General features: G+C 39.7%; 1 protein-coding gene across 8 annotated transcripts in view; it reads left to right on the top strand.

The window, feature by feature from the left end:
• RARB (retinoic acid receptor beta) overlaps positions 1 to 18,156 on the top strand; it is a 646,418-nt gene that overhangs the window by 524,554 nt on the left and 103,708 nt on the right. For 7 of the 8 annotated variants that reach the window (XM_075827191.1, XM_075827194.1, XM_075827189.1 and 4 more), the window contains one exon: positions 4,931 to 5,079. In XM_075827191.1, the coding sequence (XP_075683306.1) occupies positions 4,931 to 5,079 (149 nt within the window). Of the gene's footprint in view, positions 1 to 4,930; positions 5,080 to 16,177; positions 16,250 to 18,156 lie in introns of those variants that run through there. The other variant, XM_075827196.1, reaches the window with a different exon arrangement.

Raw genomic sequence — 18,156 nt, 5'->3', positions numbered from 1 at the left:
CTTACATTCTAAAATGGTAAAAATTCCTACACGAAAAGAAGCATTTTAATTATATTCCATAAGGACCATGTTTTCAAAGTAGAATCATGTCTAAGCTGCAACGAATTGAGCTGTTTCTATTGAATGTCACGTTGCAATGTTCCCCGGGGTAGCATTAGGAAGCTGTTCTTTTGGACTAGATGTGAGAAGGAATATGTTGAATCAGTGAACATGGCTGAGAGAAATACTGGTTTTAAACCAAAATAGTTTATTTATTTTTAAAGTAGGCTGCATAAAAATGGCTCCTTATGTTTCCCTTGGAGTACGAAAAGGACTTCTGCCAAACTACTCTTTGTCTAAATAGAAGGGATGTTCACATGTGGCGTTTTTGGTCCGTTTCCGATATATGCGATAGATAAATAGATAGTCAGACAGATAGATAGTAGTAGTGTTTTCGCCTGTTTATGTGTGTCATTGCCGTAGTTCCGGTTTGGGCGCCATTTTGTACATGCACAGTTGTTCCGTGAGGACTCTGCTATTCCAATGCCTCTCTAACCGTTGATGTGAGTTCTTTAATATATTATTATACATATTCATTGTAAAGGGCCTCTGTACCTTCTTAATTAGTCCAATAATTATATCGTACACTATATGTATTTCTATACGTCATATTTTTTTAATTATAACACTGGATTTAGTCTCCTAAAAGGATATGCTGTGAGATGTATTTTTTCAATATGTTTTTTCAGATGATGAATTATATTTATTATAAAATGTATATTTATTATCAATTTTTCAACCACTGTATGTACTTGCTATTTATGCTTGGCACTGTGCACTTTGTATTTGCTTGAGAAAGGTTCATATGTGAACCGAAACGTCGCTCACTTCGTGGTGATTAAACCAACCAATCCTGGCTTCTGTTCTCATCGTCTATAGACTGCATATCGTTCTCTGATCATGCCATGATACTCTTGACTCTGTCCCTACCTTCTCTACCCCCCATGCCCTGGCAATGGCGTCTGAACGAAACCACTTTCTTTGACACTAACATTACTGACGACTCTAACCCTCTCTCGGTGTGGGAGGCACATAAATGCGTCATAAGAGGCACCCTGATACGCATAGGATCTCGACTTAAGAAGGAACACTCTACAGCCCTCTCAGAACTAATTTAAAAAATCCATATCATGGAATTATCTCATAAACGGTCACTAGACCCAGGGATAGGGGCGGAATTAATTAGGTTGCGGGACAGATTGCGCATTCTAACACTCTCAGCAGCGAAAGCCACACTTGCTAAGTGCCACAGACATTATTATGAATGTGGCAACAAATCAGGCCGAACGTTAGCGGAGGCCCTGCGCGTACAGAGAGCACGCACATATGTCCCATTCGTTAATACTCCCACCGGTACACAAGTGCATACTCCAGGGAAAATCGCAGACACCTTCCGTTCTCCAGTCCTCTGGTATGGGTCAGATTCCACCAGAGGCAATGGAAGTGTTAGAATCTCCCGTTTGGTAAGGCCCCAGGCCCTGATGGCCTATCGCTCCTTTATTATAAGAAACTAGCTTCCATCCTCACCAGCCCCTTCTTTGCAGCATTTAATGCCATCCCTGAAGGCAGAACAATACCAGTAGATACGCTGAGAGCTCACATAACTGTAATTCCCAAAGATGATAAGCATCATTCCCTCTGTAGTAGATACCGCCCCATCTCCCTTCTCAACTTAGACGTCAAGCTCTTCTCCAAGATCTTAGCCACACGACTCACACCATTTCTGTCCACAATAATTCATGGGTACCAGACAGGCTTCCTTCCAGCAAGGGAGGCCAGAGATAATACTATCCGGGCCATCAACCTCATTGAACATATCACTACCTACTCCATTCCAGCCTTCTTGCTCTCCATGCATGCCAAGAAAGCATTAGACCGGGTTGACTGGTCTTTTCTCCAAGAGACTCTATCTTATATAGGTCTAGGCCAAAGCATGCTTAGCTGGATCTTGAGCCAATACTCATCTCCTTCGTCATCCGTGAAGGTCAATGGCCATACTTCCCCCTCCCTCCCTATTACTAACGGAACCCACCAGGGTTGCTCGTTCTCACCCAATTTTCATTTTGTGTTTGGAGCCCTTCCTCTGTCATATGCGTAACAACCCAGATGTTGCAGGGGTCGTAGTCGGGGACACGGCACACAAGGTGGCAGCATACGCTGATGATCTCCTTTTCTTCATCTCCCGCCCCCGTATCTCAATACCTAACTTATTAGCCGAATTTAAAACATTTGCACTCCTGTCCAATTTCAAAATAAATTTTCAGAAATCAGAAGCACTCAATATATCTCTCCCGACCCAATTAGTGGCGGCCCTGGCTTATTCCTTCCCTTTCAGATGGGCCCCCAGCTCAATTAAATATCTAGGGCTACACCTCAAACAAGCTCTCCCAACATTACGCTTGCAATTACCCTCACCTCCTACGTTCGATCAAGGGGGACCTTGACAGATGGTCTAAAGGCACCTTCACCTGGTTCGGTCGTTGTTCCATTTTCAAAATTAATGTGTTACCTCGCCTGTTATACTTCTTTCAAGCACTCCCCATACTGCTACCACGCCTATTTTTTAGCTCCCTCTCCTCTCTACTTGTCAAATTTATATGGTCCAGAAAAATTCCTGTATTGCTCACACGACTCTAACCTGCACAAAGTTTGATGGTGGTCTGGGATTCCCCCATATACATCTTTACTACCAGGCAGCGCATCTGGTTCGCATTTTGGACTGGTGTAGACATGTTACTCTCAAGCCTTGGGTCAAGTTAGAACAATTATTTTTGCCATAGCCCCTATATGTCGCTCCTTGGCTACGGAACCGCCTCACAACACAAATATCAGATCTCATCCTCTCACAGGAGCCACTGTACACGTAGCATCACTCACATTTAAACGATGCAATATTTTTCCCTTCCCATAACCACTTTTGCCTAAACTGAATAACCCCTCTTTCCCTCCGGGATGTGAGCCAGGTTCCTCCAGCCAATGTCGTGCCTCCCGCGAGACCCAAGCTTGTCACTACATAGTTGACGACAGCTGGAAAACACTATCGCAACTGAGACTGCGGATTCGGGACACCTCCCTCTCTGGCAGGCCTTCCAACTCCGTCATTTTCTACGCTCCCTCCTTCTTCCTCGTCCTTTTCCCGCACTGCTACACCATTCGAAAACTTGACGAGACACCTGCGCCATGCTCTCTTATTAGCATACACCCTGCTAAATTCCCCAGCGGACGACTCACACTCTCCATATCTGTCCAAATGGGCGTCAGACCTTCACCCAACTTTTACAGCTGACCACCGTAGTCTAATATACACCATGACACATCAATCCCCAATATGCAGTAGAATTCAGGAAGCGGCCTTTAAGATCCAGACAAGATGGTACAGAGTCCCCTGCAAACTCCACAGTTTTTACCCCGTGGTCTCCCCCATGTGTTGGAGATGTGGTGCCCAGGTAGGTGACCTTTTAAATACCTTTTGGAGCAGCCCCTGGTTGTCTGCCTTCTGGGACAATGTTTGTAACGTCACCTCCAAATTCACCGACTTCACTCTCCCCAAGACACTTGACTTCTTCTTGCTTTATCTGTGTGGCATTCCTATCTCTACATACAAGAAATCGGTGGTACATCATTTAGTAAACATGGCTCGCGCATTTATCCCAGCCCTGTGGAAACAAGATGATCCACCCACAATACGCCTTTGGTTTCAGAAGATCCAGGAGGTGAAATGCATGGAGGAACTCACGGCCTCTATACGGGACTCACATGACAAATTCATACATTCCTGGTCTCGTTAAGTGTGCTTTGAGAACTCACCTGTGTACATATCCTTGTTGTCATAACGTCATTCTCGATATGGGAAGGATTTTTCAGAGATAGATGCTGAGGAAAGTTCCTATCTCGATCCCCATCCCTCCCCCTCCTTCCTCCTTCTTCTTCCTCCTTCTTTTTCCTCCTTCTTCACCCTCCCCCTCTTGCTTCCTTTTGTGGCCTCTGCCAGTCCAGTTTTAGATGGACTAATAAGTTGTTTGATTTTGAATAAAATTTAGACCCTTATTGTTCTGCTTATGTGCTTATATACTGTTTTTCTATAACACTAAGCTGTGAAGTTGTATTTGGTTTGTCTCGTTCCTTTCCTGATAATAATAAAAACAGAATTTATTCTTTTTAAAAACAACCAATCCTGCAGACCTGATGCTGTTAGTTGTCCTATGGTTCCTTTTATGTATTCTAGTTGGGGAATTGATTCATCCTCCGGTAACGTGCACATGGCCTGATTTTCAGTGCTGATTTCCTCTTTGTTTGGACTGTAAACATATATATACATATATATATATATATATATATATATATATATATATATATATATATATATATATATAGTAAATTGGTGTTCAAGGTGAACATTCCCTAAAAAGTCTCCATGTCATCCCTTACCCGTTACTATCATTTCCATGTCTACATTCATCTAACACATTTGTTGTTCTTGGTGAACAGTAACTGGAAACCCTCAGTGTAAAGCAAAGTAAATAAGCAGTGTATATACAAGGAGCATTTCTTCCTTTTAGTCCAGACTGGATGAACGTCATGGCGAGCTGCTTCCTTTTCACCGTTACCTTCCTGATTACTTGTTACAGTTGTAAATTGCAGAGCTGTCAAGTTTGAAAACAACATTAAAGACGTTGAATGAAAGCAGCTCCACGTCCCTTAAAATAGCACACCACTGCTTTAACTACTGTGGAAGTATCTGAATACAGAGATTACAGTAGCTAACCAATCAAATTTGGTGACAACCATATAGTGCAGCCATTTTGCAAGCATCCACTTCTACAGAAAGTTGTCTAGTAGTTTAAAATAATTAACCCACTTTATGTGTTGATATGTTTTTTTTATTTTACAGCCATTGAAACACAGAGTACTAGTTCCGAAGAGCTTGTGCCGAGTCCCCCATCCCCTCCCCCTCCTCCTCGTGTTTACAAACCCTGTTTTGTGTGTCAGGACAAGTCATCAGGATATCACTATGGAGTCAGTGCATGCGAGGGGTGCAAGGTAAGTGTACATGTGATATATGTTTGAGTGGTCAATAACATACGCCATAAAACTGTAATGTATTACTATATATTTTGTCATAGTTTATTCTATCACTCTCTCATTCTCTCTCTCTTCTCCATATAATGCTAATCTTTATAATTTATTTTAACGTGCCATTAATTTAATGTCAGCAGCGTTTGCTTTTTTCAAGTACATAGATTCCTCGTCCATACATGCTCTTGATGTAAAAAAAATTCCCCTGCCTGTAGTTTTAGACCCCGAGATCAGAACTCGGGAACCAAATTATGATGTGTAATATATTACAAACTTGGTTCAAGTCCTCTACTCTCGTCAATAAACTTTAATTACATAGTCCCATGAAAAATAGTCATTAATTAACCTAAGTGTGCATCTTACAATAACCTATCAATTGTGCAATTCTTATGACGGGCAACCATTTTGGCCATATTTTTAGCTCAGCTCAACTAGGCCTGCCAAGCTTCTTGTGCAGTTTTAAGCAATAATCACCTTATTGCTTAAAACTGCACAAGCTTCAAGGACTGCACTTTTTTTTTTATGGATGGAGATTTTATCAGATTGTTGAATTAGACATGGATGACAAAAAAAAGGAGCAGATATATTGTATGTGTTATGTAGTTAAATAGTTACTAATGTTAAACTTGATGGAATTTTTTTTAACATTTCTCAGCCCCTACAGTTTGGCCCAGAGGAAGGCAAATCTAACCCTCCTTGGCGACTGTGGCCGGTACTACCTCATTGGGGAAATACAATTCCTTCCTGGCCCCACAAAAACAATTGAATAAATAAACTCTGAATTTCCATCTCAGTAATCATAACTGACCATTAGTCATAAATTAATCTGTAGTCGTTTTTAAATACTGTTATTGATTCAGATATAACTATTTCATGTGGTAGTGCTATCTCTTTCTGCTGGAAATGGCTTTGCTCCATAATCAAAAGTTCATTGTACACTTTTTGGAATGAACAGTTCATATTTTAGATGTTTATGGCACTAGATATGTCTATACAGCTTAATAAGATCTCCTCTAACCAGCCAAATTTATCCGGCCTTTCTATGTAATAGCGGCTTTCCATCCTTTTTATGCAGTTGTACATATGTCCTTGTACAATTGCCCTATACCAGCGTTTCTGTGTTGTTTCTGCAGTGTTGTTCACAAAACTGAGCCTCATATTCAAGGCTTATACTCAAATCCCAATTTTATATTTTTTTTTTAATCAAAGAATTATTTGTATTTGCTTTTGGCGCTTCTTTCTGGCATTGAGTTCTTCGGGTAATAAGTATTAAGCCAGTTAATAGTTTGCAGTTTTGCTTATATTTTATTCTGTGTGTATTTATAAGCAAAGGACATAGTGAAGCTTATAGTAAGAAGTTTTAACAGTCTTTTTGCTACAAAAATATTGGTCAGTCAATCAAACACACCATCATCGACACTCCGCGTATTGTGATATATTGGCATATATGGCAGAAGACTGCCTCCATAATGGTGGCATTGAGACAGTGTCTTTTAAGCCGCCACAACAGTTGGAGTCACAGTGTTCCCATAACAGAGCCATCCAGCCACAGGGTATTATAACAATCGACGCTTCATACAGTCACCCCACAACAGTTTCATCTAGACAGTGCTCTTAAAACACGCCCAACCAAAAGTGCCCCTTCACCAGTTGTAGCCGCACACAGTTCCCCTATAGCAATATTACAGCCAGGCACAGTGCCCTCAATATCATAACTGCAGCCTTCTTTTTTTTTTTACAGAAACTTGACATAGGGACAGGCAAAATGTTTATATTCTACGTGACTAGGCCAGCCAATAACATTGACTAGCTGAGGCTTGATAATGTCATGCCTACGGTTTGCAGATGGAACCCCTGGCCCATTTCCTAGTATGAAACATACATAGAAGAAATGTGCATGGTATACTTCAGAAACACTAGCAGTTATATATTCTGTCTCAAATCTGCTCTTACTATCAAGAGGCAAAAAAAGGCAACAACGTTTTAGCCCAAATCATTTGTGCCTTTCTCAAGCTCTTTTGTATACTGGGTCGGTATCCAACGGCCTGCACCCGGATTTACTATACACAGTGCTTGTTTCTTGATTTATTGTTACCATAGTCCTATCAACCTCTGGAATGAATGAGCATGGGCGAAAGTTTATCCTAAGAGACTGTACATCACATAAAAACAATATGTTTCTCTTCTTGATATCTTATGCCTTTCTTCACCCCATAATTTTAATACTAACATGAACATTTTTGGAGGTATGATAATGATGTTGTCACCAAATCACAGCACCCAGTATTCTGTATCATAGGTGAAACTTGAAGCTGCGGGAACCCATTGGAAAATAATGGGTTCCCAACTCGCACATAATTTATAGTACTGGTCTGCTATAAGGCAGCAATATCTTTTGGGGCTCCAGGTGCAACCGCAACCTCTACATCCCCAATCTCAATAATAAAAATTGGATTTAGTTGGCCAATGCAATAATGTACAGAAACACAAAAGTTCAGTTTAATGAAGGAGGATCTAACTTGGTACATAAGATTGGGATGGTTTAAATGGCATTCAAAAACCTTCTGCACATAAAGCACAGGCTTGAAGTCACTGGTCTCTAGAGAACAAAGCTATACCGAAACCATGGAACCAACAATGACATGACCTGTATCATTTTTAACTCCTTCTCGGCATTTGAAGTGAGCCCCACCACATGCTAAAATGATGGGACTCAATGACCTGTCAGAAGATGTGTAAAGGTGAACATTTACTGTAAGGGTCCCTTATATAATTGCAACCACTAAAACCCCTATTACTAACAATATAGATGCATACATAGACATCTGAAGATAAGGGAATTCGTACTATGGAGGTAGCCCATGCAGAAGAGAGAGGGAATTACCAGTCTTTGTTGGTTCTATTTTCTTTGCTGTAAGGTGGCGAAAAGATATACACTAATCCCCTCTCTAAAGGAATTCCATTGTTTTCCAACTTGCTGATGGGGTATAGTCCCAAGGGTCATGGAAAGGGTGGGTGTAGGGGGGAACAAATACTGAGCCTCTCTGTTATGGCTGAATAAAACTGGCACCTTATTGGGGGCTCAATTTAATCTTTGCCATGGGGCCCCTTCTTTTTGTTTGCGCCACTGTCTATAGATGTCTCCCAATCATCCATGTCTATAGATAAGGATCCATTTCCATCGATGATATCTCCCTTCCCCTAGATTTATGTTCTGGGACAAAAATTTTTTAAAAAATACATTAAGTAATATCGAATATAGATATTTGCAGAGCGTCTTGGGACTGAATTAGTATGGCTCATGACGCAACTTGTGGTTTTAAAACAGTCTAAATGCTTTTCGTAGTTTGTAATCTCTTTGGTTGGTTCATTTCTGGTAGAATTTTTGTTAATGGTCCTTAAATGTCTCTATTTTACATAGGAATTTTTTTTATATTTAAAGTTTGCCACGAGTTGTTTAAATCATCAAATATCTTTCCTCTAAATAATCAGATACATAATGCGTAATGCAGAACACAAATATGAATTATACATTTTCATGCAATGTGATACCACAGTAAATGATACAAATCCAATCCGCATTCTTTGGCCATGATGTTCTATAACCGTCCATCCTTATAGACATCACACATAACTGAGAGCGCCAACTAAAACACAAATCTCCCTCGTACTAGAAGAGCATGTTCACAAAATGAACAGCGTCTATTAATGTGGAGAAGTTGTTGTAGGGCTCCACAGTCTTTCTTCCTGACACTTCGCATCCTTTATAGCAAGGTCTGCAGCATGGGGACCGAGAGCCGTCTAATGCTGCCCACACAAAGAAGACATTGTTCTGGGTGAAGAGAAACTGGTGCTTTGGCAAATGCTGCTGTCTGTTAGAGCCTTGTCTCTTGTTCTGGGTATTGAAAAGGCGACATTCCTTAGCTGGCTGTGCGCTCAGTTCTGCATGTTCTGTAGCCTTCTATAACTTATTGATATATTTTTATGAGACAAAAATTAAAGAAAAGTTAAACTGTAAAAAAAAAAAAAGTGGAAAATATGTGAAAGACACTCTTCACATTAGAGTCATGGCTTCCATTCATAACAAATTCATGCAAACTATGCTGGATCAGTTTTTAGACAGATACAGATAAACCTCGATGGACCCCAAATGACGTAAAATGAGGTCTGTCGGGTTTCCGGTATTTTTGACTGCAAGAATGACGCTGCCGACTGAACCATTCTTGCTGTCAAAATTACCGAAACTACTGATGGAAATAGAAAAATTCAAATATAAGCAGAGACTTAGACATTTCTGAAATGTTTTATAATTTTAAAGATTAGTGGTGAAGTTATGGCATATTTATAGTTTGAGTTACTTTTCATTATTTCTTAAAGTCTCTGTCTGCGGCTTCTTCATATAACCATCCTCTTGTGGACAGAAGAGGCCGCTTTGTATGCGACAAGCAGCCATTGCTTCCACTCATCACATATAGAGCAGCATGTCCTATGTTTGAGATCATCTGTTACTGATAGGATATAGAAATAGTAGACACGCTACTAGACATTGGGAGTTAGTGAAGACACATTTGTCCAGGTGTTGTTAGAAACTGGACAGATAGCACAGACAACATTGTGGTATCAGGTCTCCCTAGATAAGGACTAGAATTTTTAAAGTTAATACAGTATCTCGCACTACAAATATGCAGGGATTTCACTGCTATTCTTTAATGTTACATAATCTAAATCAAAATGTCACATATTTTCATATACCAACAACCTAATTTACTATATTCTCCATAACATTCAGTCAAGTTTCGATCTCAGCATTTATTCACATATAGTTCAATCAATATTAAAGAATTTCTCTAAGAATGTAAAAAAAAATGGCTGAAAACAAGTGCGCGCTAGAGGTACTCTACTATTATAGTTTCTAAGGCCAAAAAAAAGACACGTGTTCATCCAGTACAGTCTGTTATTTTGCAATGATGATCCAGAGGAATGCAAAACTCCCATGAGGCAAAAACCAATTTTCCTCATCATAGGAAAAAAAATCTAATTCCTACGCTAATATGACAATCAGAATAAATCACTGAATCAACAACTCATCTACAGTATTTTAGTGACCGTAACTTGTGATATTATTACCAAGAAACGCATCCAGGCCCCTTTTAAACTCTTTCAGTGAATTCCCCATAACAACTTCCTCTGGTAGAGCGTTCCATAGTCTCACTGCTCTTACAGTAAAGAATCCCCTTCTATATTTGAATAGAAACCTTCTTTCCTCTATACGTAGAGGATTCCCCCTTGTTAAAGTTACAGTCCTGGGTATAAATAGATCTTTATAGAGATTTCTGTATTGACATTCGATACATTTATACAAAGTTATTAGGTCACCTCTCAGCGACTTTTTAAAAAAAAACTAAATAACCCTAATTTTTAAAATGCTAATATCAGATATGCTATTATTACTTTATTTTTTCATTTAGTTCTCTGTACTGTAGTTCTGTGATAGAAACAATGGTTGGATTATCAGCATTTCCAAGTTATCGGATGCTGGAATTTCACTTTATCTTTGTCAACTAGGGTTCTGTATCCATTTTTATGTAATTATGCATATTTTATTATTTTTATTTACGTGATATTGGGTATGCGTTAAATATGTAATCCAGTTGCGGCTTTGAAATGATTTTTTTTCTTCATTAATTTTACTTTAGAACCCTACTATGTTGAACTTTAATACTGGAAAACTGGTGAAAGGGTTGTTGGTTGCTGGACAAACCGGCATTATGAAGGTTAAAATGATGATTGCCTATCAAGGTTCAGCGGCTGATTACTAAAAAGGTCAATAGTTCAGCTAAAGCTGGAACAGGAGAACTAATAAGGTTGCCTCTATGGAAGATATTTTAGCTTTTACTTGATTCATATAGTACAAATTTCCCTTGACAGGGTGGAAATGAAATCCACAAATTTCACATATGATGCTGCCTATTGTATGTCTATATCCAGCGCGTTATTAGCTTAGTAGATATTTTTTTCTTTCATCTGCGTGCTGGCTCGGCTTGCAACTTATTTCCTGTTGATGAGAATGAAAAGCAAACTGATGGCTCTCATTATTTTTTACCACATCTCATAACCATTAAGATAAGCGACTAGAATTTTAATATATTATTTAATTATACATTGTCATGCTGATTGTGGCCGACGTTATTTTTGTGTCCGGTGAGGCTTTTTTTCTTAACCAAAAATGGTTTCTCTGCTAAAGTAATATATTTAATTACTTATTTGGTTATAAACATCTTCATATTTTAAAACATCATTAGTTACAGGGGTTTTCTGGGATTTTTGGACAGACCACCAATGTTTGTGGTTCTGACCTCCTGAGAGCCCCACTGATTAGCAAAACGAAGGGTATGTTGTGATCCCCTGCATTGTTTTCCCGGACTTCGTGTACCAAACCTTTTCAGGTAACTTTTTAGAATAAGCTGTCATAAGTGTGCACATGAGGAATAACAGAATTTCTGGCCATTATGACTTTTATATAGCATTGTTTAACAGTTTTCCTCTCTGCAGGCGTTTTCTCTAATTCTCCGTTTACTCTGAGCATGTCTTCTATACACTGAACACAGAGAAGAGGAGAATCCTGCCTTCCTCTCTCTATCTGTTACATATATAGAAACAGCAGCAACATGAAGGACATTATACAGCAGTAATGAGCAGTATAGCTGTGAATCTAGCACTGGGGTTCCATAAAACACTTACTAGAAGCTGCTGCAGTTTGTGTGTGTATCTGCCTCCCTCTGTCACTCTGCTCTTTCTCCCTCCTATCTCCATAGACTTCTATGGTCAGCTGTAACCTGGTCCCTCAGTAAGTTGAGAACCTGTCTTGTCTTGAGTAGACAAATTCAGCAATAATGCCCGTATGAGTAAACAGGAGGGGTAAGAGCTGATGAGTGGTGAAAGAGGCATTTTTCTGTAACGAGATCTATTAAATTTTTTTCTTATATTTGCTTATACTAATGATTTATGCAAAATTTGTTGAATAGTTAGTGACCATTTAAACATAAAGATATGAGTAACGCTCAATGGGAAAGTGATATACAAAAAGATATTTTGCACAAATAAATATAAATTGTCATTGTGGTCCCAGAGATCAGATCTCCTTACATGTCTGTCAGCTCTACTTACATGTCTATTTTAGTAAATGTATTCCCAATAAAATAAAATTCTTGAGCACCCTGTCTTAGAACTTTGCATAGTGCTGTTCCTCTGTTATTTCTCCTGGAAATGTGTGAATACATGGACACCTGGGTGTTACCATTCCCCTGGTCAATGTACCTTCTCTGACACTGTCTAATCAGGGCTGACAGTATTTGCACAGTGCTTGCTCTGCTGATTTGCACTCCTGGAAGTATATAGGAGAGGGTTTTTTTTTTACGTTGAATTATTTTTCAGGATGTAACTAAAATTCTCTCCGTTTTTTTTAACTTATTTTTATTATATATAATACGCAATTTCAATGTTTCAAAAAGAAACCAGCCAACCAAAATTTTATTTATTTTATTGCGATGGTACTGGATCATATACTTAAAGAGGCTCTGTCACCAGATTTTGCAACCCCTATCTGCTATTGCAGCAGATAGGCGCTGCAATGTAGATTACAGTAACGTTTTTATTTTTAAAAAACGAGCATTTTTGACCAAGTTATGACCATTTTTGTAATTATGCAAATGAGGCTTGCAAAAGTCCAAGTGGGTGTGTTTAAAAGTACAAGTCCAAGTGGGTGTGTATTATGTGCGTACATCGGGGCGTTTTTAATACTTTCACTAGCTGGGCGCTCTGATGAGAAGTAACATCCTCTTCTCTTCAGAACGCCCAGCTTGTGACAGTGCAGATCTGTGACGTCACTCACAGGTCCTGCATCGTGACGGCCACATCGGCACCAGAGGCTACAGTTGATTCTGCAGCAGCATCAGCGTTTGCAGGTAAGATCGACAGAAAAAATACATTCTCTTTCCAAAAGTAATTTTATTGTGCAAAAAGTTATAAAAAAGTTCTATAAATTAGGTATCGCCGGAATCGTACTGACCTGCAGAATAAAGGTAACATGTAGTTTATAACGCATGGTGAACGCTGTATATAAAAAAAATAACTAAAAAACTATGGCAGAATTGCTGTTTTTTTGTCACCTTGCCTCCCAAAAGAAGGATAACAAGTGATCAAAAAGTTGCATGTACCCCAATATGGTACCAATAAAAGCTACAGCTCGTCCCATAAAAAAAGAGCCCTCATAGCACTACGTCTATGAAAAAATAAAATAAGTTACGGCTCCAATAAGTCAGGAAAGAAAAATATCCAGCAAAGCACACATGGAGGCGGCTCCGGTACAAAGAAATGCATAGCTGGCTGTACCACCCTGCTTCTGACAACTAGTATTTATCTATTGGTCAAGGAGATGTTATGAATAGGAATAGGCTAAATTCTCTAACTCCTCAGAAGCAGGAATGGGGGGGGGGGGGGGCAAATGGCAGGACCAGCAAACTTACACCAAACCCTTCTGTAAGTTTGCTGGTTCAGTCTTCTACTGGCCTCTGCTTCTGCCTTAACATCTCCCGGACCGGTAGATATCTGCTTTTGACAAGTTATACACATATCGGACTTTGCTGTTTATTTTTATTGTAGGATGGAATTTTTATTTACTTTGTGATGTTTGATGTCTATTACCATGGCACATGGACAAACGCTTGCTATAGTGCTAATAAATTGACAGGAGTAATTAAGGTTTTTGACGGCTGCCCTAATACAATCAGTTATGGATACGGACTGCGGCACTGACCACAGACAGGGAGATGAGGTGCTTTTGAGGTAACTCACAATACGGCATTCTGGTAGTCTTCACATTCTAATTATGGTAATCTCGCCCACACAAATCGCCGTATGCAGGACAACGAGCGCATGGTCACATGAAGAAAATTAATGAAATCGATAATAATGTTTTAATTTGTCACATACATTTTTGTTTTCTTTTTTGTATTTTGGGCCATTTTGTTGTTTTTTTTATATTGATTGTGGCCAACCCCTTTAGTAACTGCCCTGGTACTAAAACTCATGATGATTAGTGAAGGGCCCTTTCCCTGGATCCTGGTTAGAAACACTGGGATGAGAAAATATAACGTCATGGTTATCTGATTGACTCAAGTATTCATAGTGATTCAATAGTTTGCATATATAGGGAATACTGGTCCTCATTTATGTCTAACAGAAAAAAAGTGTGTCCTATCAGCAACCAATCAGAGCTCAGCTTTCATTTCATACTCTGCTCTGTAAAAATGTAAGTTGTTCTGTGATTGGTTGTTATGGGCTACAAGGCCAATTTTTACTATAAGACAAGTTTGATAAATTGTGAGGCCGCGTTGCTCCATATATGGAGAATTTTGGATCATTCTATACATGTATGAATTAAGACAACAGTAAGGCCTCGTGCACACGACCGTGTGCGCCAGCCGAATCCCGTCAGTGATCCGAGGAAAGATAGTACATGTCCTATCTTTCCTCGGATCAGAGACTCGGATCATTTTTCACAGACCCGATTCACCCGCTTAAGTGAATGGGTTCGTGAAGACTATCGGGTGCCATATATATATATATATTTTCAAATATAACTACTCTAAATTGTTAAAGAAATGCAGCAAGATTTGCGCAAAGCTTCACATTACCACAACATAATTCTAACAGAGCCGGCATAATTTTACAATAAGTATACTGGCCAGGATTTATCAATTTAATACATCAATCTGAATTTACACTTGCCACATAACATGAAACATTAATGACATTCCCCTGGAGCTATTTTTGAATATGAAGCGATAGATCTAGTTATCTTTTTAAAGGGAAATGCCTGTAACATAGATTTACTAATTGTACATTCTGTTCTTTGTATTTAAGACATAGATTTCCCTTTCCAGGGTGATTGATTCAAAACCTTATTTTTCAGCTCCAGTGTTGCTCCCTTGAGCCTATAGGACTGTAAAGCTTCAATACAGTTGTAATAAGAATCATGAAAGACCCATTAATATGCTTTGTATTACGGTAGTTTTACACACGCAGAAATCGCCCGTTTTTACAAGCGCCTATCGATAATACAACTTTTTAATCGGCACCCGTTTGCTTCATTCGGACGGAGCAATGATTATAAAAGTATAGGGACAATCGATCATTAATTTGATCGTTCGGCCCCATACTTTTGCATCTTGTCAGCAGAACATTCCCTGATTACGTGGGCAGATGTGCTGCTGACTAGCGACCATTATTTTTGCTGCATACAAGATGCAAACAGCCGATGAACGAGCGTATGAACGCCCATTCATCCGATCATTTTCTCGTGTAACGGGGCCTTTATGCTTGCCCTCATTACTTAGGCCTTAATCACACAACTGTGTTCGGTCCGTGATATACAGACCGGATGTTTGCCGCATTTCCTGGCCCAAACACCGTTCAGGGAGTATTACGCTAGGTGTCCCTGCCTCCCCACGGGAATACTGTCCTACTGTATATCACGGACCAAACACGGTCATGTGAATAAGGCCGGACATGGTAATTCTACAGGGCACTGCAAGGTCTCCTGCACACGTAGCGTAATGGATGCAGATTTTCCTTCAGCATTTGCCAGTAGCAGCAAAGTGGATGAGATTTCAAAATCTCGTCCACACGCTGCTTAAAATTTCCGTGCAGATATTGACCTGCTGTGCAGAGTTTTTTAAAGCGCAGCATGACAGTTCATTATTACGGAATGGTTGCATATTTGTTGCTGAATTTCTTTATTAAGTTCAATTAGGAATTGAAATTCTGCAACAAATAGCATGTCACGATTTTTGCTGTGGAAAAGCTGCGAATTCACGGCAAAAAATGTTCCACTTTAAGAAAAAAAAAGAAAATCAATACTAACTACTCCTGGTGTTCCCATAGCAATGCCTGACTCCTCCCACATCTGGTCTGAGTACTGCTGGCCTCCTGGGATGACATTTCATCCCATGTGATTGCTGCAGCCAATCACAGGCTGTAACCGTCACATAGGAGAAAATGTTATCCCAGGACGCTGGCATCACGGACACCAGCCCCAGGAGAAGTGACGCGTCATTATGGGAGTCCAGGGGAGGTAAGTATTAACGCAGCAAATCCGACAACTGTACAGCGGCCCCAAAGGTTAAGGTATAATACTGCCAGTCAGGTCAAAACTCCTCGCCATATAAAATGAAAGAAAGATTAAAGACTACATAGGGAAAGCAGTTGTGCATTATTTGAATTAATCTAATTCACATGTAATAACAGAGAGAGATTTTTTTTCATGTAATGGTCCTCATTTCCTGCTATTCTGGCATTCAGCTAAGTCAATCCTAAGGCCTCGTGCACACTACCGTATTATGGCTCCAGACAAACTCTTAAATCGAGCATAAACTTCTGTATGGCCATACTGTACCTCTGTATGCTACCGTTTTTAAAATTGTTCTATGTTTTATCGGACACTTCATCACTCTCCCAGTAGAATCCGGACTCCATGTGCCTCCATACAGTCTCCATGCACATGACTGTGCTGTGTTCATGAGATCTAATTCTGGATTAGCAGAAAGAATAAACAATGGTTCTGTATTTTCCAAATTCACACTTAGGAAGATCAAGGAGCTTCTGGACACCTGGAAACGATTGCTCTGTATTTGGAACTCGAGATTACCTGGATGACTTTTTTCTAAAGTAAAGTGTTGTCCCATCATCTATTTGGGCATCATAGAGTTGGGTTCAGGACCCCCTTGTAGGAGCCTGAGCAGAGAGCCGCTAACTAGTTTCAGCTCTCGCTCTGGTGGACTTAGGCCGTCCATGTATTATATGGATGGCCATTCATCTGAATTGCCCCTATGTAATACTACATTTTTGCTTCAGCGGCTATTGCAGGGAAATGGCTAGCTGCAACTTCCCCAGGCAAAATCAGCCGTTTACCTCAGGAGCTGGACTTCATAGTGTTATTTATATTGTTAGTGGACATGATAAATATATATGTACTGTATAAACTGTATATCGATGATGCCCATAAGATATCATACATTGTGTGCATTGCCGTCTGACCCAGCGGGAAATATTACACATTATACTGACTCATTAAACATGTTATCTCGCTGGTGTTAGCACAGCCTTCATAGAGGATTTTTATGGCTTTGTAATAGACTGAGAGTTGAGTATAAAGCCTGCCGTTCTGATCTGCTGTGTACACACAATGACTCCTATTGTAACCCGATGGAATTCTGCAGTCCTCTGTGTCACCTCAAGTCTTGTCAGGGCAGCTTGAGCCCTGTATTAACCTCTCATGTGTTCTACACACCAATAGACAAGCCCTACTTAGGTAAATAGCAAGAAGATCTTCCCGTCCTTCCTGCGTTAAAGTTACATCTTCGGAATAGTTGCTCTGGCTTTAAATAAAAGGCACAAGAACCGGCTTTATTCCTCTCACAGCCCCTATGGTTTCAGGTATCGCTCCTCATTTTCCACAAAGTGGATAAGATATCCACACAATTAAAAGTGAAAAATAATCTGGCTTCCTTTGCCAGTGGCGAATGTTCACAGAACACATACTAATACAATAGATTATGAATTATTTATGCCCACAACTTTCAGTTTTTTCTACTGGCAATCTGTAAATGAGGACATCGAATGTAGCAGAGAAAGAATGACACTTGATATGTTACCCATTAAGATAACAAGATGAGGGGCAATGATTCAACTCGAGTTTTTTTTTACCCTTCGGGATGTATGACAGATAAAATATTAACGCTAAAGCTCACATTCGTGGTTTCTGGTAGTAGTGCTCATCTCATTTTCACTGTGCAGAGGCCTTCGTTCTGAAAATATATTGTAATGGCTTACATTATGACATAGGATTACCAAGTATATGTTTACTTCATCATCATCCGCTTTCTTCGTTCTCACTGGTGTCATGGCCTCTGTTTGTACAGAAGCCATGACTGATGCGTTGTTATCTGTTTAGTATTGGATCCTAACAGTTTCCATTGACTT

Source organism: Rhinoderma darwinii, chromosome 5, assembly GCF_050947455.1.
Source record: "Rhinoderma darwinii isolate aRhiDar2 chromosome 5, aRhiDar2.hap1, whole genome shotgun sequence".
Classification (NCBI taxonomy): Eukaryota; Metazoa; Chordata; class Amphibia; order Anura; family Rhinodermatidae; genus Rhinoderma; species Rhinoderma darwinii.
Note: the sequence above shows the minus strand (reverse complement) of the source record. Positions and strands in the feature narration are given on the sequence as shown.